This window comes from Rhopilema esculentum, chromosome 12 (genome assembly GCF_057945365.1).
Source record: "Rhopilema esculentum isolate cy_ngs chromosome 12, ASM5794536v1, whole genome shotgun sequence".
NCBI lineage: Eukaryota > Metazoa > Cnidaria > Scyphozoa > Rhizostomeae > Rhizostomatidae > Rhopilema > Rhopilema esculentum.
Genome location: NC_142826.1, coordinates 9,802,059 through 9,829,401, shown reverse-complemented (window position 1 = coordinate 9,829,401; position 27,343 = coordinate 9,802,059). Strand labels below are relative to the sequence as shown.

The 27,343-nt window shown below is 35.6% G+C and overlaps 1 protein-coding gene across 3 annotated transcripts; it reads right to left on the bottom strand.

The window, feature by feature from the left end:
* Nucleotides 1–1,050: 1,050 nt before the first annotated feature.
* On the bottom strand, nucleotides 1,051–22,991 carry LOC135681215 (RAS guanyl-releasing protein 2-A). Of its 3 annotated transcripts, XM_089111732.1 has the most exons (19): nucleotides 22,832–22,973; nucleotides 22,209–22,301; nucleotides 21,095–21,304; nucleotides 20,821–20,926; nucleotides 19,506–19,577; nucleotides 17,715–17,846; nucleotides 16,795–16,930; nucleotides 15,010–15,183; nucleotides 14,196–14,312; nucleotides 13,429–13,524; nucleotides 11,987–12,175; nucleotides 11,324–11,404; nucleotides 10,678–10,791; nucleotides 9,670–9,785; nucleotides 8,460–8,598; nucleotides 7,854–7,890; nucleotides 6,707–6,781; nucleotides 3,240–3,424; nucleotides 1,051–2,116 (listed from the first exon to the last, which is right to left on the bottom strand). In XM_089111732.1, the coding sequence occupies exons 3-19, from the start codon at nucleotides 21,213–21,215 to the stop codon at nucleotides 1,946–1,948; spliced, it is 2,061 nt and encodes a 686-aa protein (XP_088967858.1). In that variant the 5' UTR covers nucleotides 21,216–21,304; nucleotides 22,209–22,301; nucleotides 22,832–22,973; the 3' UTR covers nucleotides 1,051–1,945. The 3 variants fall into 3 exon arrangements, with proteins under 3 accessions (XP_088967858.1, XP_088967856.1, XP_088967857.1); XM_089111730.1 differs by lacking the exon at nucleotides 22,209–22,301 and having other exon boundaries at nucleotides 22,832–22,991; XM_089111731.1 differs by lacking the exon at nucleotides 22,209–22,301 and having other exon boundaries at nucleotides 22,722–22,967.
* Between the last annotated feature and the right edge of the window lie 4,352 nt (nucleotides 22,992–27,343).

Sequence of the window (27,343 nt, the reverse complement as noted above, 5' to 3'; positions counted from 1 at the left end):
TTATGCAAGGGAGAATCCACTGTTCACTTACCTTCTAGGCTTGTTGTCTCTTAGGTTATGTAAACTCTCCTCCGCAGAGGCTATTTGGGAAGGAGAATGGGAGGGAAAAATGATGGGATAAAAGGAACTGCGGAAGAAAAGAAAAGGTGGAGGAGCTGCGAGAGAGAAGGAGGAAAAAATAGCGGCAATTTTCATTTCCTCCTCTCCTCCGCCCTTATCCTCCTATTCCCGCAGCTTCACCATTTCTCAATCCCCACCATTTCTCAATCCCCATCTCCCTCCCCAATAGCTTCTGCGGAGGAGAGTCGGTTATTTAAGAATTTAATGATTAATGCACAATAAAAAGCGCAGCACGCTGTTTGTACAGTTTTTACGCATGGCAGCCCTATGCTTTAGGCGCGAGAGGTCCCAACATGGAGAGACTCGGTCACTTCCACGTGCTAATATAGGAGATCAATAGTTTGTTCGATCCAGTCTTTTTTTAGATCAGTGATCAGAACAGGGACTAACTTTTTGCTCCATCGCAGGGTCCTTAGAGCCATTCGGTTTTGTTCTGTTAATTTTTACAAATATTTGTTGTTTACAAATGGCATATTTACAAATAAATTAGGGGAAATATACTAGCTTGCGTGTTGTACAATAAAATGCGTCAATATAACTTTAAATAACTTGAAACTGGACGAGAGAATAAGCGAATTTAAAATAACGACATTTGGAGCGTACCCGTTATCAAGTGCAGATAAAAAGGAAGGCGATAAAGGCATATTTTAATTCTTTTATATTTTCAATAAAATTGGTGAACAAATATAGTTGAAGAGTCAAAATTTTCTGATAAGTTTGACTATTGATTTTGTGACAACATCTGTCCTTAATGCGATAACTTTTACTTATTTGTGATTCAATTAATCACTAGACGGACAGGGATTGACTAAGCTCATGAAATGAATTATGTGTTACTACGTGGAAGGGACTAAGGTATTACACATTATGTTTTTATAATTTCAATATTTTACATGCTGCACAAGACTTGAATAAATAAATACCACGAGGTAACCAGCGTGAGAATGCTTCTGTTTAAACCAAATAACTGTTCTGTACATATTGGTTTACAACTGACTGATCGACGTTTTCGATTTTAAATTCTTTGATACATGTATGATAAAATCATCGAAATACAATGGTGCTGGCGGTGATTGGTAGTGGCGATTAATTGATTGTGATTGGTGATTGCTGATTTGTGATTGATGGTTTTATTGTTGAGATTATCATTACCATCGTTGTCATTATCAAAATACATAATTATCATTCTTTATTTTTTGTATTATATTCTTACAGAATTTTTTGAAACACCAGATTGAATCGAAAATGAGATTTGCAATTGAATCGAAAATGAGATTAATTCATTGTTATTACCATCATTGAAGATAATAGGGATGGTGATGGTGACGGTGGTGATAAACTCCAAAGGATATTTATTCTAAATCTTTATTTACTCTACATCTTTACTTAATTATTCGAATTCACAGCTCCCCGGAAAAATTCTAATCTATAGCATACATAAAAAGTGGGAGTGGAGTTACATTACATTAATATATGGATAAAAATAAATAGAAATTAAACTATCTATCTAAGAGGGGCCATTACTAATAACTATGAGCGTAAATTATAATAAGAATTTACAGTCTCTTAATCTGTTGATCAGTTTGAAACAACGTTGTTCCAAGAGTTCTTCATCTTCTTTGCAAAAATAAAACTTCTGGATTTTGCGTAAATGACTCAAAATTTTAGCTTTTTGCGAGACAGATTGCTGAGCAAACTCTGACGAGATATAGTCATGAAAGCAAAACATGAAATTGACATATTTTACTTATGGTCTCTGCCTCATCAAGATTTCTGTTGTCCCAAATTGCTAAACTGATGGAGGTAGTTAGCGGAAACCGTTGAGCTATACGTCCGTTTGCACTTTCGTATTCAACATCTGCATCTGTTTCCAAAACGTGTAAGAAGTGTGTTGTCTGAAATCAGAAAGTCTCAGCCTCAGTTCGTCGACTTCAATTTCTGCATCGTGGAGTTTTAACCTTAATTGCTCGTTTTCTTCTCGTAACAATGTCTGCTCCTGCAATTAACAGCAAAAGTTGACTCGCAAGAAATTTCAAAGAAGATTATGAAAATTAGGATATTGTCTGGCAAAATAAAACTTTCTTTGGTTTATCAGGCTCTTAAATTATAAGCTTCTTAAAATAAAAACGAGCCTCTGAAATGATTTCAAATGAAAATAAAGCGAGAGAACTTTTCAAAATAACACCATGATCATGTGAAGATATTTCAACACAAGGATATAAACTGCTAATATGCTGCATGTTAAACCAAACACCATAATTTTCTTAATATATCGACGAAAATGTTTTTCTACGGAAGCCTTGCAATATTGGGGTGGGTGACACGTACAAAAATAATTATCTTTGCACTAGGTGGTGGCAACAAATTATTACTTAACCAAGATGAGATACTGGTGAAAACGAACTCTTTTTTTTGCCTACACAATAGCGATTTTTTCTTTTTCATGTACGTAAATTCTAAAATTAAAAGATGAAACGACGACAGGGCACAGCAAAAAATCCGAAACATGTCACTGTATTTTCTTGGCAAAATTTGGGTGCTCTTCTGAATAGCTGTTTTTGGTTTGCCAATTTGAGGACACTTTCCTTCTATGGAGAGGGTTCTGTCTCTACTTCGGAAGGGACGTGTTGTTTTATTGTATCCCCTAATGTTTGTGTGGTGTGTCTGTGCGTCCTACGGAACTGTGATGGGTAGTAGGAACGCAATCCCTTCCAATGTATGGAAGGGCTCTCCCTGGACTGTAAACAATACGAGGACTGACAACAAGGAAACAATTTGTAACTGGCTTTTGAATACGGCTTTCAAATCGCAAGAAAATGATACCGATCCAAAGTGGTTTCAGATAAACTAGGCAACTAAGCAGAGTAAATTTTACTTCAGAAAAAAGAAGTGCAACTTTTCCTTAAAAAAGGCAGGGATATTTTAATTATATTTTAATAATATTTTTTATAAACACTGGTACCTTATTCCTTTCAAATTTAGCCTACCTTCAATTTTGGCTCCCTTAAATTTTCGCCCCTTTAATTTTCGCCCCCTTTTGTGCACAAGTTCGCTCCCTTTAATCGTTGCCCCCAAACCCTTTAAATTTCAAACGGAAAGAAATCGTTCAACCAACAAACCTTCTCTGAGTCATAAAGCTTGCTTTTCAATAGCTGCAATTCGTCATTGTCAATTAAATTGATTTTCTGCAGCGAAATCGGAGACGAAGATTCGCCATTAGAGATTTGTGAGTCAGTTGATCCGCCGAAAGACTGTTCCATAAATTTCAGCTTTTTCTTCAGCGCTTTTGACTTTGGCATCTTTACTGTAAAATTGATAGTAACCACGGTGAGGAAAAACTCTTAGAAAACTTCAAACCTTTCTGAACTTGTGTTACTACAAACCCCTAGTCTGTATAGCAAATATTGCGTGCTCCAACAGAATTATACATCAAAGAGTATAATCTGACTTTGATACTCACATTACTAAAAGATGCAAAAAATGAAGTAGTGAACTCTTCATACCCAAATTATACAATATCAACTGAATCACAAAAGCACCACGCTACGAGACTGAATAATCGAAAAACCCAAAAAGGAACTTATAGAAAAACTGTCAACAACCAACCATCAAACTATTAACTTAAACAGGGAACAATGTAGTATTCTTGACTTTTACTCCCACAGAAACTAAACATGACGTCACTGTATGAAAGCGACAGCCCCATTGATCTATCAATGCAGAAATACCAATTTAAGACTCAGTCTTCTATTTAATTACCCTTCGGTTACGTAAACGGTTGGTTCCAAGTATAAATATAAAAGAGTCATGGATTGCATGGCTTTTGTTATTAGATTCTCATTTTAAAGAACTACGCATCACGCGTAACGGTTCAAAACAAACAGTATCTACGGCTGTTTTCCTTTACTAGCAATCACTTCTTTGATTGTAAGGGAAATCTTTTGATCGGTCTGATCAAGATCAATCAAACTTTATCTAAATGTTTTGATAGTAATTAAATCGACCATTGCTTTTCAGACCGATGAGCCAGTTCATTCACAATTGATTTCCGGGCTCAAACCAACGTCATGCAATAGCTTCTGCATGCAGGTGGGTTGCCCCAGGATTGAAAACACCCCTGTGGAAGCCAGGGCCGTCGCTAAGCACTTTCACTTAGGGGGGTGCCAGTCACCAATTTGCCGACAAAATAGGGCGTGGCCTAAGATATTTCAATGTGGGGGTGTGGCATTTTGACGCAATTGATTTTTTTATCAAAGAGGATGTGCTCGTTAGTCAATCATCGCTTCAATTTTCGAGTGACTGTGGGTACTTAGGTTTCGAAGGCCTTGAAACAAAAACATAAGACGAGGCCCCCCTGCGAGCGAGGTCCCACTTTGCCCCATTTCCCTGCTTACAGTGGCTTCCAGTACCTCCAGGATCAACGTTCAGAGTTTTTCAATAAACTTTGACCCTTCCCTAAACCCTAAACTTTAGGTAGAAATTAAGTTGCCCTGGACATTGGACATTAAATTCTAGACTCCGGCTGCCGAAAGGGAGTCATTTGAAGTTTTTGGGGGACATTTGCCCCTCCGTGACACCCATAGCGCTATCTTTTCCTGTTTTGAATTGCTAAGTGCTTTTGGGCAATACTTTTAAGTTCATACCCTCATCTTATCCCAACTGTTCGCTAAAGCTATTGCTTTGGGAACTTTGAAAGCAAAACCCGACAAAACTCTATTTTAGAAAATTTGCCGACAAGAATTTTCTAGGGTGCCGCAAAAGAACAGACATGATTTGAACCTGATCTTGATCTCGGGATAGAACGACCAAGCTTTCGCGCCAATGAGAATGCCCCTACAATAATCTCATTCTTAAGAGATGGAATGTCATGCACCCTTGGCAATCCTCTCTTGTAGAAAGCTATCTACTCAGGATGAGCATTCTTCCTATTTATTTTTAATAGACATTAATTAATAAATTAATAAAGGGAAAATAATTATTAAACGGGATTCTAAGAGCCGGTCACTGTGTTCTATGAACTGGTCATTCTAAGAAGCTTAGTTGGGGGTCCGTGTTCCATTTGCTGAATACTGTGATGACAAGTGAACAGAAAACAAAGAATGAATGAAAACTAAATCAAAAGATAAGGACACTTGCAATTGTCAAGACAAACTTAAACATTCGAAAGAATATATTTAAACAAAATAGATAAAATTGAATAATTTGAATAATGCAGAAAATTTTGAAATGGAAACAGAAGTTTTCGCATTAATGTGAACAAAAACAAAATTTTGGAAATCTGACCTGAAGCAGAATCTTCGGCAAGGCAAAAAAATTAAAGGTTCTATGGAAACTGGATAATTTGACAATAACAATAAATATGGACAGCATAAAACCGAGTGTCTATACATCATTGTAAGAAACGTACGAGATTTCCACCAAAACAAAAGGATTTCTGGGGATTTTCACACGAAACAATAGGATTTCGAGCAAAGGTGCACGAGATATTCATGGAGTAATTTGCCCCTTTTAAAAAACTTTTTAATGGCTTTGAGGCTAGTGTTTTTTTGAGGCGATTTCGCAGAAAAATCTAAGGAAATAGAATCCTTTATTTTCATCATACTTTATGGCAATTCATACTTTAATGAGAGAGAGGTAAATTTTACTCAGGGAATGTATGGGGAAACTGTGTGTAAAAGCGAGAGGGGAAGGACCAATCCCACTAAAATGGAATACTGAAAATAGAACAGATCGAGCATGATAGAAGACTGTTGACAAAGAGGGCAGAAACAAAGACTGAAATTATCGGTGAAACTGCTTTAAAAATCGTACAATTATTTATGGGTATTTCAATAATGCAAGTGACATATTTTTCATACACAAATAGCAACTTGGCAACAATATTTGGAGCATGCGGCTTTACATAAAGTAATTCGGGTATGTGAACAAAGTCTTCAGTCTTCAGGAATCGTCAGTCAAGAACAACAACTGGCATTTTCATGGAAATACGTAAAGAGAAGTAGTAATGACCAAACTTTAATCGAAATATCGTTTAGCCAATTCTTTTGAAACGGGACATTGAAGTATTGCAAAAAAGGGGGCGTTTTTAATAAAAGGGTGTTGTCCTAAACCTGACTTTCCATCCCTCTCAACGGGGGCTGACGCCTCCGCTGAAAACCACGCCATGACCCAACCTTATTCTCCCTAATGAAAATTTAGCATAATTTTTTTGTAATTCTATTAGATACTACACAGCTTCCGCCATCAGAGAATCTAGACTTATCAAGAAGTCTCCTTGTCTTTCCTCCTTATAAGACCATACCCTATGATTCCATTTCCTAGAATTGCAGTGCTCTGACGATTCACTTTAAATAACGTTTGGTCATTGGATCAGGGACTCGATCCTCTCTTGTATGACTTGCTAGTCTGCCACCATCCTCACACAATCAACTCGGATCTGTCTATTAGTTTAGATAAGCAGGCAAAGGGAAGACTGGCTGCGGCTCCTTATGTTATCTTCAGTTCGTTTAAAGATTTTGAAATACGTAAACTCCTCGATAATAAGGGAAAATCTTCATCTAAGCATCTTAGCTTACAAAAAGCATACCTTTGATGTGATTCTTTTGACGACATTCCATAACAACGTGATCTTTGCAGTCTTTATGACACGTTATCTGGCATTCTGTACGAAAAATATCACAGTAAAACGAAGAAAACTCATCTGGAGTAACAAACAGTTTATTCGATCCTGACTTCAATTATACATGATGGGAACAACAGAAACCGTTGAGCAACAAAAACTCTTTAGTTCCTTTTTCATTCTGTTCTAGGTAATATTAATAATGCTCGCTACGCTTTCATGACATAGACTATTGTTAATTTTGATTGAATGTGGGTTATACGGCTACGTATGGAAGAATACTGCTCGATCTAAAAGACATTTTTACATAGCTGATATCATTGAAATTTAATACAGTTATGCAGTGGTGAATCGTGCAATCTACAATCCAAACATAGCTTTTGAGAAAAAGGCCTTAAATCACACTGGGAAGCATTTATATTTAACCCTATCTACTTTAAAAGATGAAGCATATGCTATTTAATAACAGAGGTATCATTCTTGAGGTGGGGGAGAAGGCACCATGTTGAAACACGGCCTTTCCAGGACTGTGCAAAGGCATGGACCTTTGATTTTAGCAGGGAAGGGCTAACGAAGTCTAGAAAAGAAGACAGACACTCTAGATAAATAGCTAAATAGAGAAGAGAAAAAGAAAACATAGTATTATAAATATTTCTCAAATCCCTGCGAATTCCTATGCTATCCATTTCGCATTCCATAACTGGGTATATATATTTCCCAGGCTAGAGTTTTCGATCTATGTTCTGACGTTTATACTCTTAAAGAGTGTCAGACGCGAAGACTGTTTCAAAATTTCTGTTTCGCTCAAAGCAACCTTTAACAAGAGGCTAGTAAAAACAAGCTTCACGGCTAACGATTGTTAGAGCGGTTACTGAATACGAAATATTTTCACTGACACTCCCAGACCACGCCTATTTTTGACTGATTTCTTGAGGAAGGTTTTCAGAGTTTGCCTGATAAGTTGGAAGAGGGTTGAGCGATTTAAAAAAATGATTACCATGAACAGTAGAGAACTGGCACGAAACTCGTAAGACTGGAAACATGCCTTTAAATCTCAGTTTGAATTTCATGGGCAAATATCATTCAGATATAGAAAAATTAATTTGATAAATACCTTTGCATTTGTAGGCTGATTTACCGAGGCCCCAAAGCTAGAGGAAGAAAAGCAAAAAAATAAAATACTTGAAAATAAATTCAACATCAAAAACAAAAATAAATTTTATATAAAAATATTGGGCAATATACTGTTTGAAGGGAAAGGGCTGCTCCTTCAATAGGTTGAGCTTCGAGAACCTTGGATGTTTTTTTAGGGGAAGGAACAATAATCGTATGACTGGCCAAGAGACAAAAACGTCTAAATCGTCTGGTTTAATGAAAGGACAAAACATTTCTTGGTGTTTATTATTGATTTCACATTCCAGGAACTTGATTTGTATAAAAATTTAAGTATGGAGTACCTCTAAGCAATTTGACAAGGATTGAGCATTTCAAACCAAGGGGAATTTTGAAAAAATCTCTTCACCCTTTACTTGAGATTATATGCGCCTATGAGGGATTTTTAAGTAAGATAAATCAGAAAGTATTGAAAGGTCAAGTCTCTTTATTCATATATGGAAATAAAGAGCATTGAAAAAATTAAATAGAATTTGTGGAAAATTGGAGAGGAAGTTGTCCGAAACAGGCGAAAAACAGTAGCAAATTCACAGAGGATCAGACTTACATATCCTGTACAATATTCACACAATACTGGAGTGATGATAGTTGTCTCCTGGAAGCAGTGGACGAAATCTCTTGTCATCTTGTGCGAGTTGACGTTCATGAAGTAATTTCGCATCTCTTCCCGACTTATGCTGTCATCACTAAAACAAATTTTCTAACCATTGGTATGCTCACATTCTTGGAAAGATTAGGTTGGCCTTTAATTTTAGGAATTTGTGTCTCCAAAGAAAAAGAAATTTCTGGAGTCAGTTAAACGGTTAATTATTTCTACAAAACCGAGGATTGAATCTAGTTGTAGCTGAAAACCGCAATGATCATTAGAATCAATGAAGCAAGATAAATAAAAACAATTTAAAGTCAAATGATTTCGTCATTTAAACCAAAAATAAAGTAAAATATGCAAGATACATAAAATTTGTTCAAAATTTCTTATTCTCTTCACTCTCTAGCTTAACTCTCTTATTCCTGCTGGATTTCTAAAACTGGATTTTGCAAATACGCGAACAAATTTTAAAGGCTACAACTATCATAAAGTTCTGGTACTCTTAGATGCTTAGTAAAGGGGGCTTGGGGTTTTTCCTTCAATCTAACAAACGGGAGTCAACATAAGTGGGTGGATGCGAACAAGTGGGTATTGAATTTGGGAAAATTTTTAAGAAAATAATTACGTCGATGAAAATACGGATATTAGATGCTTAAATTCGATTACCGAATAAAAAAATGTAATGCCATGTAAAATAAAATAAGCAGAGGGTTCTCAATTTGCTCCAGGGGATTGGAAAGATCTACAAACTAGCAACCGGGGGAATGCCTCTTTTTTCCACCTTAGGGCAAGAATCTTATCGACCTACTCTCATAATTCTATAGTCAATGTGCAGTTATACTGTAATAACCTCGCTTAGATCAATACCCAGCCTCGGTTTGCCAACTTCCCCATCTATGTTTACAAGCTGTAAAAGGCACTCAAAAATGCCTCCAATTTGACATCGAAGAAGAAAGGATTTGTTGTGCTTTAATAGGAATCGAGGGGCAATTCACTCTTGCAAATAGCGTACGAGATTTTGTCTAAAACAAAAGGATTTTTGGGGACTTCCAGATAAAACAATAGGATTTTCACAAAAGGAGTACGAGATTTTCTTAGAGTAATTTGCCCCTCGTTAGGAATGGTTTAAGACTCAAATATAACATAGTATTCACATTAATCAACTTACCAATTTGTATCTAGCATTTGAAAGTCATCAATAAATGGAAAATTCGTCGCTATACTTTGAAATTCTGCTTGGTTAATGCTCCCATCCCGGTCTTTATCGTATATTTTGAAAACCGCCTACAAGAGAAAACAACGTACAGGTAATAGATCTGGAAGGTATAGCAACACTGTCAAGAGATGATCAACAGAGCAGGCGGGAAAATGCGGACCAATATGGGAACTTGAGATAAGGGAAATCTAGTAAGTAGCCTGGACCTAGTCAACTGGCTATCGATATCGAAATCTTTATGAATATGTATGGACATTTCCTATGACAGAGCGAGATGTTATTCAGCTTTCCACATGAAATCCCTTTCAATTGATGAGAGCGGACTTGTTTGGATGTTTCCTACCAGGAGAATCAATGCTACCAGGAGCTTGAATACTTGAATATTCATCCAGATTAAAACCCATTGATGGTTTCCAGAGCCACGATTTACTGATCCACCGATGAAGGGGTCTCAGCCAAAATGTGAAAGAACTTCAAGAAGCTTTGGCTTTTTAAGAGCTGCAAGGTTTTAACAATAAATGTGAAAAGCATCCTGGAAAATCTCATTCCAGCAAATCAATTCAGGCACGTGTTGTCAGCTATGTGAAATTTACCAGATGACCTGTTCTGGTTTTAGAACGGTTGGGTCTTGGGGATTCCATGCAGGCATGCCTCCTCCCCTCGGCCTATCTAGATTTACCAGGAAACTATCATATCTAAAAAAACAGAAAGGTTTTGAAGGTTTCAATAGAAAAAACATTTTGAAAGCTTAACCAGCGCCTGCTAGGGAATTCCCTTCACATCAATAAGCTCTATGCCAAGCAACACGAAACTTCAAGTTTCGCAACTTGAAAGACCAATCACACCAGTCACACAGCATCCGAAGTTCTGAACTGAACTGAACTGAACTGAACTCTGTGTTAGGTTCACATCTTATGCAAATGGGCGGAGCGAAAGTGTTTACTGTATAAAAAGACTCACGTCTACCATGCGGTCAACATAACGCTCAACCGTTTCCCTGTCTGGAGTTGCATTTACACCAGCAGCCCACTCAGCAAAGACGGGTTTCAATCCATTGCTTTTTAAGGTTCGGTACTAAAAGACAATTGCATCAAAAACTAGCATAATTTAAAGATAACAGTTGCATTTTGGGAAGGACTAGCAGGCCTATTTTTATTATTGCAGGTCCTATCATTTGGCCATGGGGGTATGGGTATGGAGTTACGGATTACCAGGAGAGCAGCGCGTGTATGATACGTTTTGCACAAAGAATCAGACTTAATAGTTTAGTTGATCCTGAGACAATTCCAAGACGGTTTTTGAACTAAAAGGCATTATAGTCAAAGTTTGAAATAATTTGTCGCTGAAGTAAAGCATCAACTAATAAAACGTGTGAAATACAAAATCATTTTCTGCCAAAAGGTAAAGGTAACAGCTTATGCCTTTGTCAAAAGGGTTCTTTCATGGACATCTGAATGCTGCATGCTACCACCCTCCCTTTCAGACTGTGTTGTTGTCCCACGTTTTCCTAGTTTACATGAACACGATAGAAAAGAACCCTCTAAAGACCATGATAAAATCAATTTGCTATGAAAGCAGAAAGATTCAAGTGCCAAGGCCTACTCACACCTATCGTTTCACATCTTGGTTCACGAGCCAGGGACAGTTCATAAAGCTCCTCTTCACTGTACCTTGGTTGCAAAGAAACCTAAAACGATTTTCTTCATGTTTGTGAGATGATTAATCTAGCAGGTCTAGCGCCTGTTTAAACACCCACTAGGCAAATAGGACGCTACAAATTGTGTACTTCAAGGAATCATACCTGAGAAATAAGTGACTGAAAAGATAAGGAATGCAATCACAAAAAAAGAAGTTTTTAATAATCATTTTTACAAGAAAAATCGAGTTCACAAAGTGAAAACACACCCCCTGTTTACACTTTTGCAGAGTTTTCCATGTTAGCTTAAATTTTTTTCGGACACATCTTCATTTACATTGTAGTAACAAAGACTTATACCACTCAGATTTCAGTTTGCTTTGAAAATAGAAATAATTTTGTATTGATTCATCTTTTAAATTTCAGCCCAGAATTATGGATAGAGTGGGCACAAAGTAATCATAAGCGCAAAAACTATTTATTCTTATCTTCTCAGATTCAAACTTTTCTGCAAAAACATAACCAGGGTTAAAATTTCGAAACAAGGTGTTAGATAGGTCAGCCTGTACTGACTTCCTGCCAAAACTAAGGTAACTTGTAGATTATAAGCTAAATTGGTTGAATAAAACACACCCTTAGCATGGTAACCAAATCTTGTTTTGGGACGATTTCAGGCTTGTGTTTGGCAAGATTCGTTACTTGATGTAAAAGTTGTGCTAACTGAAGCATTTTCTTGTAATTGCAAAATGGCCTCTTTCTCTTCTCAAAGAAATCATTCACAGCCGTGTCCAGGCTGATAAGATCTTTCATTAAAACGCCTAAAATTAAATTAAATCATTAAAACATCGAATGGAAAAAGAACTAGGTTTTATCGATTTTTTTCAATTCATAATAGAGTAATTAATTGCAGGCATTAGTTTCTTGTTCATGAAGTTTAAACTGGGACACAGTGGCGCCGAGGCAGGGGGAGTTACAGCCCCGTACAACACAAAATAAGTCAGAAATTTTGGAAACTTGGCTACTTTGTCGGAATTGGTAGAAAAATATTGTCAAAAAAATTAACCCCTACTGCTCACCTAAGTTTAAAGCAGAATTAATTTTTGCAAAGGTTATAAAGAGGTTTTATTTGGGTTCAAACGCATTTCTTAGTATATAAATTTAAAGGGTGAAGATACTTAAGTCAAAAATTTGTAGGAGCTTTCAATAAAAGAATTAAAAGTGGGTATCTTGTTTTTAGAAAGTAAACAAAAAATATTTCCCGTAACCAAAATATTTAATAATTCTTAACAAGAAAACGAGAAAAATGTTGGACTGTGGCAACTAAAAAAGGATAAATCGAACATAAATAGGTCCAGCTACTTACAAAAGAATCTAAAAAAGTTTCTTAATATCTAGTCTTCGTGATAATTAGGCAAACGATAGTAAAACCGTAAATACACTATTTTCATTTACATGGGTACCTTAACAATATGATAAAACTTGAATCAGGCACAATGCATTCAACAAAGAGGCACAAACCGTAAAAAGCAAGATTTTCTTGGTTTACCAGCATTGCTTAAGACAATATGTATTCTAAAATGATTCTCACCTCTATGTATTTCAACAACCATCATGAAAAAAGAAAAGAAAAATTACTGAGCACAATGTACGTAACTTAAACTGTGAAAAAGAAAAACACGTTATGCTAGGGTTTCTTCTAGAACGTAGATCTTAAAACAACGACAAAAAATAAAACATGAATGGAATCATGCAATAATTGATTATTGACTCTCCTAGCATTTAGAAGTCTATTTCTGCAGAACGAATGTAAACGAAAGTCTAGATATAAGGAAATATTTATTCATCTCTCAGCTATGCGAACTTAAAACTTGATTTTAACATAAAAGACAAGAACAGAACGCATTATAGTTCAGAAAATATTGTTGAGCATAATAAAACAGCTGACATAGTGCAAAACAAATATTTGCAGTTTCAAATACCTGCTAAAAACAGAGTTTTTTGTAAAAATAAATTATCTAATGTCTTAATATATCTTCAAAACCCAAAGCCAAAAAGGAAAAAGACAAAACTTACAATATAGGAAGGTAAATTCCATCTAATTTTGAAACTTCATTTCTGTAGTTACTGTAGTTGTTATCAGATGAAAGTAGCTCGAGCATTTCCTTGATAAACTACGACATAAAAAAGATTATTCACAATAAGGTTTAATTCAGTCTCAAATTGTGTTATATTGTATCAAATGCATATACCATGGATGGCTGGCTAGCTTAAAGCCGTGCTATTTCCATTCTCTTTTATAGCAAAATAATCACTTCTTCCCACTGAAAGGCAAACGTGTCCACTGAAACGGTTTCGAATAATATCAAAATGCGAGGCAGCCAATTTTATGCTAACCCTCAAATATTAGGTCTCAGTTTAGTGGATCACCAATATTAATAGTCTAAATCGTGAGAAAATAAACATTGTTACTTATTTTTTGACTGTTTTCTTAAACTTTATTGAATGTCATTCGGACGTTGATATCCTGAATTGAGAGTGTCAGACGAAAAGCTTCGGTATATCTTCAGCCAGTGGTACTTCAATTTTCATCATCATCAGGTACCATCTTGTATCAGAAGGTTGGCTACCATGACCCCCCAACTATCCCAAAATCGGAGTTTTGGTTTGTTGTTGTGCTCAAAACTTCAATTTTCAGTTTTGCAGAAATTCGATGTTTTTTCCTGTTCATGTTTGTTAACTGCCCAGAGGAGATGCAATTAATACATATAAGGGCTGATAATACTTTGAAATTCAATCGCAAAGGGTTCTCCAAAACAGCTCAAGAATAATTGAAGATACGTACCAATTTATCTTCATTGGACAAAAATTCTCTAGTCTTGTGCATTCTATTCAAAATACTATTAGACAAGCCACCAATTACTGCCATTAAGCTGTTATAATTACCAAGGTCTTTCAGTTCCTAAAATAATCGTATTTTCAAGTTAGCAGTGAATACTGTTTCATATTTTAAAAAGTTTGTTAACGCAATACAAAGACCCATGTCACATAAGCAGGTTGTCAGTGGTCGAGAGTCAATCAGTAATACTGTTCGACAAATACACTTGGCAATCTATGTATCACGCAAAGTAACGCTGGGATAACTGGGCTAGGAGTTTGAAAAGTTTCACCACAATTTAGTAGTTCTTGCGAAAAGGAAAACACGATGACGGATCTCGATCAAACTATGAATGCTAACAGATAAAACCAACACAATCATGACCTGAATTCTAAATCCTGAGGTGATTTCTAAACTTACTTCAAAACCGTTAATGAGAGCTTAACCTTCGATCATACCACGAGAATTAAGCAAAAGCCAATTATTTTAGACGACTGTGCCATGCAATAGCTTTTCAACATCTAAAGATGGTATAGACCTATGCGCAGGAGCTACTTTCATATTCCCTAATACTTTCATATTCCCTATGCGCAGGAGCTACTTAATGTTGTACTATTAAATTCCAACATCGACATCCATTTAAAAATGGCCTCACAGTAAAGTAAACTTGCAAGCGGCATTACTCACTTGGCTGCTCCTATTTCGAGAAGCTCATTTAATCAACTGCCAGGAACTGATAAAACATAGAATGAACACGTAAATAGCAATTTCTTTTACTTACTCTACAAATTTGAATAAACTTTTTGAATTGCCTTGCCCTTCCACTGGCCGATTCCTTTTGTAGTACCATAGCAACAACCCACTTGGAGATATTATTGAACATGGCAATCTGTTTTTGTAAATTCGGTGCTGAGTCAGCTTTTCCTTCTTTTGTATAGTTCCTCCATTCCACGAACTGAAAAGGTATTAAATATCAGTGTAACCTTGATTAATTCAACAACGTAAATCGGATACAAGCAAGCTAACAATTTAATCATTGCCCCACTTTTCTCCGCCTTCCCATCCCGGGGGTTTACTTAATAGTAGTGCATAAGGAACACCGCAACGCGACGAGAATAAACAACAACAAACACACAAACCAGTGATGGCAAATATTTCGCCCCGGCATACGGGGTTTCATCAGAGCAAAAGTCCTATCGTGGCCTCTCCTATTCGCACACTCACATTTACTTAATACACTGACCAACCGGGGGATGTGCCTGCCCACTGGCTCTCATTTTAGGCTGAAAACTTCAGGACAGGTTCGAACCTTTCGCCTAATTTTCTCGGTACAGATATACCAATTGAAGATATCATGTTATCAGGCAGCATATTTTCAGAATTCTATTCCAGGAGAGGTATCATCCTCTCTGAATTTTATTCCTGGATAGGGTTACAAAATATGATCTTGCAGGCACATCCCCGTCATTTTCTTCAAGGTAAAGCCGAAGATGAAACGATAACGTCTTCAATAAAAGTAGCTTTTAAGTTTTCTTTGACCATATGTGTGATGCTAGAAGGACAGTTTCCTTACACGAAACTGGATGGCCCTAAATACCAATCAAAAAGGAGGAGAAAGGTGGCCTACCAAACAAGCGTTCTCTCATAAATGATAGCCTGAATAAATTAAATATTTTAACATTATAAGAATAATTTACTTAGAGAAGTGGACTATTACCAACGTTTCTTGAGGTTTTTTACTTTCGTGTATATTTTGTGATGCAACCTATTATCACACCCGATCAATCAAATGTTTTAGAGACGAAGATATAAAAAATGAAAAACTCAGGAATATTGAACAGTCTAGAATTTCCAGAGCGAATGCATACATTATATGGTAAAGAAGTCAATACTGTAGTACATGTAGAATACTTTTTTGAAAAGTACCAAGCTATTGACGACATTTGCAAAGGCCTCTAAAACCCAGCAAGGGTATTTTCAGAGACTCGTTTGATCTCACAGCATAAAAATATAATTAACGAAAACGCATAGTTCAGATTCGCTGAAAACCGCCCTTGAAGGCTTGTTTTTGGAAAAGCCAGTCTGGTTTAGCATTCAGAATGGGAGTACAGAGGTCTAAGCATAATATCTTGACCGCTAAATCCTCTTAACATTCAAATGCTTTTAGATCTCATTTCGAAAATAATACGTTCGTGGTAATGCCCATATGACTTCATCTATCGATGGTGTGAGAAATTCTATATTCACCCACCCTGAAACGTTGGTCACACATACCCTTGTTACTTTAGAACAAAAATATGGTAAACAGATCATATTGAAATAAAGATTCTAGAACTTCATGAAAAGAAAATCAAATAATTTCAAGTAACTTTATGTGACGTACAAAAAAATTGAAATCTGTTCTCCAATCTTTTGTAAATAAAACCTTTAATAACTTGAACTATAACAACACACCAGGCCAATCGCAAAATTTCTAAGTGATGTTATGGGGCATTTGGGACCCTGCCCCCTTCAAGAGTTCGTGACGTTAGCTAATGACACACATAAGAATATATTTCTAGCCCACCTGTATTTTGCTGATTCCATTCCAGTCAAGATATGTTATATTTGCAGCAAAATCTTTGGAACTGATATCATTAAAATTAAGACTGTCATGTGTTCTTGAATCAAGCTTGAATTTCTGACTGCGTTTAGTGACATTCCTACAACGAAAATTTGTTTAACAGTCTCTTTGAACCTCATCCTATAAACCTAGATTCAAAGTAAAAATATAAAACTCTTTCTATTTTGTAAGTTGTGAAATTGGCAAAAAAATGTCACGATATTCCATTCAAGCCTCGGTTGTAATAAAGAATACAGAATTACTGACATTGATGTCAAAAGCTTTGAATGAAATCACCCAAGAAACATTTTACGACAAAAGTCATTTGAATTTTTCCTTATTGGTCTATAAATTCAACACATAGACAATTGTCAGCTGTTGGTGGTAAGAATTTAACAGGAACCACTGTGCAAACACGCACGTTTCAACCGGATTATTTTCGCCAATGTTTAAAAATAAGCTAATGACAGCTACATTTAGACAAAAAGCTTTCTCTTGAAGGGATTTAGCTTCAAATATAGCAAAAAAGCAACATTCCTTGTATTAATTGTCTTGTATTTGATGAAAAAAAGAATATTTTTGAAAACTATTCTATTGGCAATAGCACTTCACACGAGAGAAAACTTGAAACTGCGCCAATACGGAACAATCTTGTGTCTGATGTCTGTCCTGTCATAACCATTCTATTTGAGGAAAAGCATTGCCTAAAGTTACACAAACAAAATAAACAAAGAATTTTCATAAGGTTTTTTATTGGCTTATTGACATATTTGTTTTAAGGGTTCCGTAGCTGCCCCCCCCCCTCATCCCCCTCGCATTCCTAGCCACTATACTATTCCTAGCCAGATGCCCTACTTAACAACTGACAAGGAATATTAACATACCACTTTTCCAAGTCCAGAAGGCGAGCAGCCTTATTTCCGATATCGAGCTGGACCTCGTTCTGGAACTCGAGTAACTGCATCCTCACATCTTGTGATGATTTAAAATCGGAGCCAAAGTTGTTTATCCAATAACTATAAAGAACAGCGCGAGGTTAAAGTATTTGCAAAATTTGGGGAAGGAATTCAAAACATAGCGCAAAAGCAGCATCATAAACATATTCTTTATCAGGATTATGGCTAATATATATCATATCAGATAATAGACGGGGTTACAAATGATTTCGCGACCTGGCTGAACAGATAGCTTGATGGAGGCGGGGACGGGTGGTAGAAATATGTAATATTCAGTATGAGCTATAACAAAAATAAAAATGACGAAAATACATTGCACAAACGAGTAAGAGATACAAAGTAGAGAACTATGCATTCCCCGTATTTTATGCATTACGCAATCGTATTTTCAGTCAAAGATCAATTCATTTGTTGCAGTTGCAAGAAATATGCGGTAAACCTAACCCACGGTTCAAATGACATCAACTGCTTCTATCTATCACGTGTTACAAGGTGAGTTTTCAGAAATGCAATGAAGAATTTTGAAAATAACACCGAGTTAATATCTTGATGCATAGAAATCTCAGAAATTTGACTTGCATAAAAAACAGGCTAATAGAGGTCTCAATATCATATTCGTATAAGAGAAATAGGGTTTGTTAGCGCAAGACGTATCAGCATTCATGTAAAGATTATTGGGCAAACTGCCATACATCAAGTGTGGGGATAAGCCCTGAAAAGATCTCAGTTAAGTTGTTAAAAAAGGTTTATCAATACGCTATCCTTTGCTTTGAAAAGCCTGGACTAAACTATCAAATTTGTTTACTTACAAAGCAACAAAAACTAACAAAGTTGCTAGCTTCAATAGTCTGTAAAAATGGAACCTCGTTGCCCTTCAATGTTATTTGATGGCCAGCTCGAGGATATTCGGTGACAGTATAGTTTCCCTGCGTGTATCTTAACGCTAAGCAGTTATTGCAAAAGAAAACCCAATTCGAAATATATTGCCATTATAATAAGAAGAGATCGGCCTTTGCCATCTTAAGTGTGGATATCCCACCTCTTAATCTTTTCTTAAAAACCCACGCTCTGCTAATGACCCAAAAGTTTCCTAAAACTTTTTTGTCTTTCTTGATTGGCCAATACAAAAGAAATACTTAGGACACAGTACAACACAGTAGGACACAGTAGGACACAGTAGGACTCAGTAGCATCACTCAACGATAAAAATGTATCAGCTAAATCAAACAGTTTTCAAAGTAGCTAATTATTTCAAGTACCAGCTCGAAACCTTGAAATGAGGTAATGCATACAGTTTGCATACATTATTTAACGCTTAACAGTAATTATGCATTCAAACTATCCAACAGTTTGCTAGAAAAAGAAACCTGCGAGCAGTTTATAAACTCTTTGAATAGACTATGAAGACATAGGAAAGTGGATTTAAATTGAAAATAGAGATATAGGGATAACCTTGTCCAATAATGATATTTTAATCAAATCATATAGTATCATTTTTGGGGAAAAAAAAAAGTGCTAAGCAGTCTAACTACTTCTAAATATTAAAAAACAAAAAATATAAAAAAAACATTTTGAGACAACATCTTCATGAATTAAAAACATTTAAAGAAATTTTTTACTATGAAACATATTGTGAGAGCATTATTTTTTGATCAATTGCTTTTCTTAGGAAAGTTTAGCTATTCAGCTGAAGAATTTCACAAAGAAATCATGTGTTACCTTACTGTTTGACATATCTGGAGCTTTTTGGCTCGTTCCTTTTCTTTATCTGATAAATATAACATCTTGTATCTGTAAAAAATAAAGGAACAGGCTAAAATGAGTATATATTTTCATAGACTGGGTAAAAGAAGTTCATATGTCCTTTGAGCACTTAAACTTTCTTTGTGCATGTTATTCCTCTTAAACTTTCTTTGTGCATGCAACAAGAAAATAAACAATTTGATGCCAATGGCTTTGATAATGACTGATATCAGCCTCCCTATATCAGTGCTTTGCCATTTTACACAAACTGGTGACCTAGTTGTCTGCCTTGTGGCCTCTTTAATCATGTAGTAAAATTTCCAAATCCTGGGTAGCCAGAAAAAAAAAGAAATATATAAATATTTAATAAGAAAAAAAATCATTTGGGGATGGAACACTGGAAGACCCAGCCCTGGCTATCATATGACAGCTTTTACACTCAGTGCATGAGATTGGCATGACAGGAAAATAAGCAACTGGCTGGTACAAAATATATGTACATATATATTAAGTAGCTCATGCACTGAGTGTAAAAAGAATGATATAGGAGATTAAAAATACACTATCTCTTAAATGTTACAACCAAAGTCTTCAATAGGTAACTGATCTATTTAAATATAAATATATATTATGAAAATTACTAAAAACAAATTAGACAACCATATAAAAATTAGGATAACATATAAGTACATATGTATACATATACACATTACCTTATTTCACTAATTAAATGACCCAAGGCTATTATCAATTTTGGCTTTTTTTTGGGGGGGGGGGCGCCTATTTGACAGGGGTGCCTATTCTAATGGGGCAGTTGATTGCAAACTTCAAGAACATCAAAAAAGAAACTTTTTCTAAAAATGGAAACCTACATGTATCTTCAAAGGAGACAGTGACAAGTCTAATTCAGATAATTGTACTGATACCTATACCCTTGTAGGGCACATGCTCATTGCCCATGAAATTGTCATTCATGCTCAAATCTTTCTTGAACAATGTAGAGACAAATGAGATCACAGCAACCATTATTGGGTCCAAAAAAGAGACAAATTTTTGGTTGTGCCTTTCCTCTATCAAGCAACAACACAAAATGAAAACTGGCATGCCCAGGGCATTTATTTAAAACTTTTGCTTCTTCAAGAGGCATCTATTCAAAGGGGCACTTATTTGAGGGGGTGCTTATTTGAAACTTTGGCTTCTTCAGGGGGCATCTATTTGATGGGGGGAGGGTGGTGTTTAATTGAAGAAATATGGTACAAAAAACCTTTTAATGAAAATTGATTTAACTTACCGGTCTGAAAAAAGAGAAAGAAGCTCCCCTGGCTCCAGAAACCATTGATATGTTAGAAAAAATACTGAAGAAAATTTGCATGGCTCCACAACTGGTCCTAAAGCATCTAAAAAAGAAAGACATCTGTTATGCAAAATTTTACACCTTAACAAAATGTCAAATCACTATTTAGTGAAAGTGAAACATACTCAAAAAGGATTTTCTAGGAGATGATAAATGTTCTATTAAAAAAATTGCTAAAATAATGCTCTACTCAGTTAAAATAGCTACTTGCCAAAATCATGTAGCGTTCTTCTCATCAAGTATGGGAAAGTAGCAGCTCTGATAATGAATCCTGCTTCTGGGGACTTTTCAAAATCCACATCATTGATCTCTGTGTCATCTGTTGCTCCCATTACTTGCTCATCACTGTTTTAGTTAACTGTTCTTAAACCATCCAGAACACAGAAAGGTAGCTTTATGCTTTAACATTCCAGCTAATTTGCTGCAAAAAAACAAATTCATAAGTTGAAAATGACCAAGACTGATCTTTATGTAAACCTTATTACCAGAGGCATCTTCTTCGCTATGCCTGTCACTGGATTGCTTTGAGTTGTACAATATGGCAAGAAAGGTTCTTAAAACCAAAAAGTGTTTATCAGAAATTCAGAATGCAATGCAAACATTACAAAATGGTTCAGCTGCAACTTCTTTGTCTGAATATGTAATAACATTGTACCTATTTTGAAACCTCAAACCAAAGTCTTCAATGAATCTAGCCCACAAGATGTCTATTGGTGGATTTTCGTTGTCATCGAACATAAACCAACTTCCTGTCAATGAGGTTTAAGGGCAATACGTTGCCAAAAAGAGGTGCCACAAGTGTATATTTTAATATATATTAATTTCCCCGAAAATGGGGCAAAACATTCTAGTTTAACTATTTTGCTAAAAATATTTGGTTAAGCATCAATGCAGTTTATCAAGATATTTAAAACTGTTAGAAAGAAGGCAATTTTTCCAACTTAGAAGCTTATTAGGAACAGATGATGTAAATTTTAATTTTTTCATTCTGTTTAGATCAAAAGTTGCTTTAGCATGGATTTATAGAAAATTCCAGTACCACTAAAAAATTAGATGTTTTTTTCCAAAAACTCTTTAAATTTCAATTGATGTCTGCAAACAACAATTTGAATAGCGTCCAAATGCGTTGATCTAAACCAAACCATTGCAGAAAAGAGAGTTTGCAAGATCGAAGATACTCAACGGAATATTGTTGATACAAACTGGAATTTTTCAGTTAAATACTAAGAGGTGAAAACTTACTTAATCACACTGATATCAAAATCTAATGCCAATTTACATTAATGTAAGGAGTGAACAAATCAAAGTTCTCGCTCTGATGTTACCTGTCAATGTACTGTCAAAACTAAAACCTTTCTCAGTGCAGCTTACACACATGTACCTGTTGCACCCTGGTGTTTTTCAGGTAATCTTCACTTCTGAAGAGAAATCATTGTATTCTTTACAATTCGGTTTATCTTTGCCTCAGTATATCCAGTCAAACAAAAGATTCTTCATGATAGCATCAATTTTCTGAAAATAAGGCGAGCTGAACACTGATTGACTTGAAGCAAGTCTTCAAGTCAGTGAAAGTGGAACTTTTACAAGTAGTTTTTGAAATGAAATTATCCTGAACAGTACAACATTTTCAGTCCTTGTTTTCCGGACGTACATAAACAACAAAACGAGATTATCCGATTACATATATGAAGCCTCTGTCATATTGAGTTGATGTCTCACAATATTCTAAAACACCCCGTTTTATTGAAATTAATAAGAGAACAGTTCTTTTCCCGTCTTAGAATCTAACGTAGTTTGTAGCTGAACGAAAAAATATACAAGTATGGGCTAAAGTTTACTTGAAAGAAGCAAACATCCATTGTCCTTTGTTGTGTTTGATCGGCTAATCAGTGCACACATTCTCACGTCCACATATTCCAAGTAATTAAGTAGCAAACATTGAATATACCTTGCTCAGTCTTTGTCTGTGAAGTTCTCAGACATTGTAGCACTTGTACACTTCCCATTATCAATTGTGCTGGGAATGTTGAGAAGTTTGTAATTACATCGGCAGTTCCGCGTGGAGATCTAACAAAACAACTAACTGTTCAGGTGGATACCGGAAATGACATACAACCATAGGTAGACCACATTAATGTGTCTAGGGGCACGGTATTAGCCTGCGTATGATTATTTCACGTAAACTTTTAACCTTGTTCTGGGACGGAAGGGACGGAAGTTGTAGTATTCAGAAAAAGAATGAAAAATAAAATGATACGACGCAAGTATCTTGGTGTTCCAAGATTTTATGCAGGCATTGTAGGTACAGCCCTCGCAACATTTCTCCTGCACCTATGGAGCTGGTCTATGGGGGTTAGCGCACAGAATTTAGATACCTTACTTCTTTTCGCAAAAATTATTAATCTACGATGCAGCAATAGAGAAAACATACCAGAATATGATATTTACTCATCTTATGATTGACTCTCTCTTGATTTTGATAAACTGAATAGGGTACCCAGGGTAAGGGGTTTTTAGGGAATTGCCTTTTCCCTAAATTTCTTCCGAATTATAAGAAGCAAGTTCATTCAAAAATTTCAATGCTTTGAATATCTCTTGGATAGAGATAAATTACAATCTTCCTACATAGGCTTTCCATACTAAACCGAGCAGCATAAAAATAACACTCAAATGAGAGGTATGAAACCAGAGTCCAGAAAAGTTGTTAACCTTCCTCCAGACAAAAACATCCCAGAAGGCAAACCTTCCTCACAAAACAATAGAAAGTGGGTACGGTTTGGGTGTATCATTGGAGCTTTTATTGTTTTTCGTGGACCTTCCTCCGGTCAGTGACCGTGCGACCGTAATGTTTTCCTGGCTCTGTATAAAACTACCATGCAGTATTCATACCAAGGTTGCGCCGACTGCTATATCTTTTCTTTTATACACCTAATCTTAATTGATTTTTTCTTCCATGCTGATATTTTTAATTGACAGAAACAACATTTCTTTCCATTCTCCGACTATGACATAATTATTCAGACTACAATCTTTTTTAAAAGAACCAGTAAATTTAAGTTCAGTCTGACTAAGACAATTCTTAATTTTTTCGAAAATCTGAGGCTAGATTGTTCTTAATTTGGTCTTAAATGAATAGGGTGTTAGCAGTGTGATTGCTAGCTTTTTCGCTTCAGGGAGGTGTTCAGGCCTCGTTTGCCAACAAAGTGAGTCACACAACCTTCATTTGCCGATAAGTTTAAATATTTTCCAAAAGAGCACCCACGCATGGCTAAAATCCTTGTTTTTGAGAAAAAATGTTGTTGAAAAATTGCATTTTACAGTAGTTCTTCAGCTTGTTTTTAATCTGTTTTTATCTTTTGACCAAGTTTGAGGCTCGTGTTCTTATAAAATTTTTCTTATAAAAAAAGAAAGTAAACCTTCCCTATATATGGTGGGCGGTCGTTTGTACCCAGCCTATAATTAACGTATGTTGACTACAAAATTATCGATTTGTGGTGTTGTTTCGTAACTTAAATTTTGGCATCACAAGATAAACAAACAGATGACTCGTAAAAATTCAACAAAGGGCTTTCCAAGAAATTTTCCATAAAGCAAATTGCTATGTAACTATCATATAAATTCCCGGAAGTAAGCAACAACAACATAATGAGACTGATTGCTTATTTCTATTTATTCCCGGCATTGTCATGTCATCTTAAAACGATTGGTGTGAGAATTCATGCTTTGAAGCATGCTCAATGCTGTTTCCATATTTTGTTTTAAACAGGATTTCCATAAGAGACACCGAAAAACGGAGTTGCAGGAATGACACTTTGAGGAAAAAAAGCTATTCTTTAATCTTTTCTAATGCCTTCCCTCCAGTAGGTAACCTCGCAGTTAGAACGTTGTACCTGGCTCAGACCTACAACGGTTCTAATGGAGTTTTAGGGGTCAAGAATGCCTAGTCAACTCCTTTTCCAATCTTTTTTCACAGATTCTTTTTAATCGATTGATGTGGGAATAATTTTCTAAATTATTTTGGGATCACTTTTTTCTGTAAAACACTTAGCATCGACAAGGTATCTCTATTTTGTAATTTATCCGCATTAATTATCAGCTATAAGCATCCTCTGATCAACCTTTTCATATATCCGAGACATGACTGAAATGCATAAAGACAGGTTCTTATCAGCGTAATCATCTTTTAGATTTTCACCTGCGCTGTTGATTATAATCCTTTCTTCTCCCAAACTCTCGTACTTGCTGGCCAAGCTCATTTACATCACAGGGACAACCTGTATCTTAAGACTTCGACAGTACATAATTTTTATAAGAATACCTAATTTTATGCTGAGCCTCAATATTTTGTTTTTTTGGCCTAAGATTATTCTTAAATTATTCTCAAATGACAAAAAGTGTAAATGAGACACATTAAATTCTTGATGAAGCTTGAGCCTTGTATTATCCTTAAATTATTCTTAAAGCAAATTTCAGCATTAATATTCTTATAGACTATATTCTTTCACAAAATAGTATACAAAATAGTAAACTCTATCTTGGCAAACACAATACTTGGTTACCCCTGTTCTAACTCTTTCAGCTCTTCTCTCCCTGTTTGGTCTGAAATTTTCCTCTGGACAAAGTTTAGTCTCGCCACTTTTTAAAGCAACTTTTTTGGCACAAATTTTGGCAGAGCAGCATCTCTTTAACAAAACCTTTTAACTTTAAAATTACCCAGAGTACTGTTGGGAATATGACTATCTCAAAAGCAGTGATGCCGGGACCGATAAAACCATATGATTTATCTAGTTTATTCATGGTTTTTCACACGATTTTCACATCTTTTTCGTGATATCACGATACCAAAGTCGGAGTGCAATCCACAGATTTAGGTACAAACGCCAATCCAGATTCTGCTTCATTCGGAAAAACGCTTTCATTTTCTTTGCATTAAATTTTTACATCAGAATTGGGTTGAAATCCGGGATTTTAGCGAACGCACAAGTTAGGAAAACTATTACGGATTTGACTGTGTTTACCGACTGTGGGTGGAGAGTTGACCCGAAATGACTGTGCGGTAAATCTCTTGTAATACTTTTGAGCTTATATCAAGATTAATCACCATACCTTTATCCCCTGTAAATTTTTCATACTGTTAGTAGTTGAATTGCAGATTTTATGATGATTTTTTGTTTGAAAACGTGTAATGGATTGTACCGCAAAAATGTTTCAGGTGAACTTTTCACCCTCATTCGATCATCATGGTCAAGACACTTATGAATTTGTCAACTTTATGGTATCAAAAAGGTAAATTACATGCATTTATGTTGTTTAAAATTATCAAAACAAGCATTTTCGGCTTTCCGCTTTGTTTTAAGTGAAACCTTTCGCGAGGGCACCGTCCCCTTGTTCATTTCATGGTAATGCACCCTATTTATCCCCTCAAAATAGAGTACCAAAGTGATGACGTCAGAATAATCTATTTTATCGATTTTTTTATTTTGATCCCAGAACCTGAAAGAGCATCATGAAATTTACAAATTCAATTTAAGGCACTACGAATTGGCTGAGATATGGCCACATGAGCACAGGCTCTTGCCCATCAAATCTCTGATATTTGGTCTTGGTTCATAACTTTATGAACCAGACCAGAATAACAGTACTTCATTAGCAAACTCTAAACCTTCCACAGAGTCAGGAAAACATCATGGCCCCACGGTTACTGGCCGGAGGAAGATCGTAGAAATAAGATAAATAAAAAATGAAGAAGGTGTCCAAAAATTTGAAAATTGAGGAAGTTAAAAATATCGCCGTTTTTCAACAAAAGGTTAAGACAAAAGTTAAAAAAATCAAACAATATTTATGAACCTCCTGCCTTTTTGATATAAATGTGTTCGCAGAGCTGCTTTGCACCAAAATTTAGGCCTTCTTTTTCTAAAATTTGTAAATTTAGATCATGGCACACTTGTGTTGTCAATTGATATGGCACGTAACTTTTCATCAGTCGTAAAATATATCTATGATTGAAAACAAGCTACCAATTTTTTAATGCTTTGGAAAAACAAGGAGAGGCGATGTAGACTAGTTTAGTATCTCCTGTCTATGCTTACTTTAAATCGTTTCAAAATGAGGAAGATTTTGTAGTAAGATTTTCTTGGCCGGAGGAATGTTGACAATTTCTCTGGAGTCTGAACTTCCTCACCAATATTTTGCCCAATTTTAAGCATATCCAACTGATTTTGCATATTGAGAGGTATTTTAATTTGCAAATTATATTAGTTTAATCTATTTGTTTTTACCATGATATTCTTTTCAGCTTTGCTCACCCAGATAGTGCTTCCTGGCGAAAATTTACTGTGGTCGTGATGCCCTTTAAATTTTATATTCCATAAAGCTATTGACATTAGATAATTAACATTTAAACGAAACATTAAAGGTAAAATCACTTTCTGTCAACCATAAACAGGGACTGCGAAGAATA

Bases quoted from the DNA above. Each gene is read 5' to 3' on its own strand.
- LOC135681215 (XM_089111730.1), bottom strand. From the start codon at position 21,215: ATGGGAGCAACAGATGACACAGAGATCAATGATGTGGATTTTGAAAAG. The intron at 10,792-11,323 runs GTGAGTAGGCCT...ATTGTCTTTTAG, and splicing joins CAAGATGTGAAACGATAGGT to TACCGAACCTTAAAAAGCAA. The intron at 9,786-10,677 runs GTGAGTCTTTTT...TTTCTCTTGTAG, and splicing joins ATGTTGACCGCATGGTAGAC to GCGGTTTTCAAAATATACGA.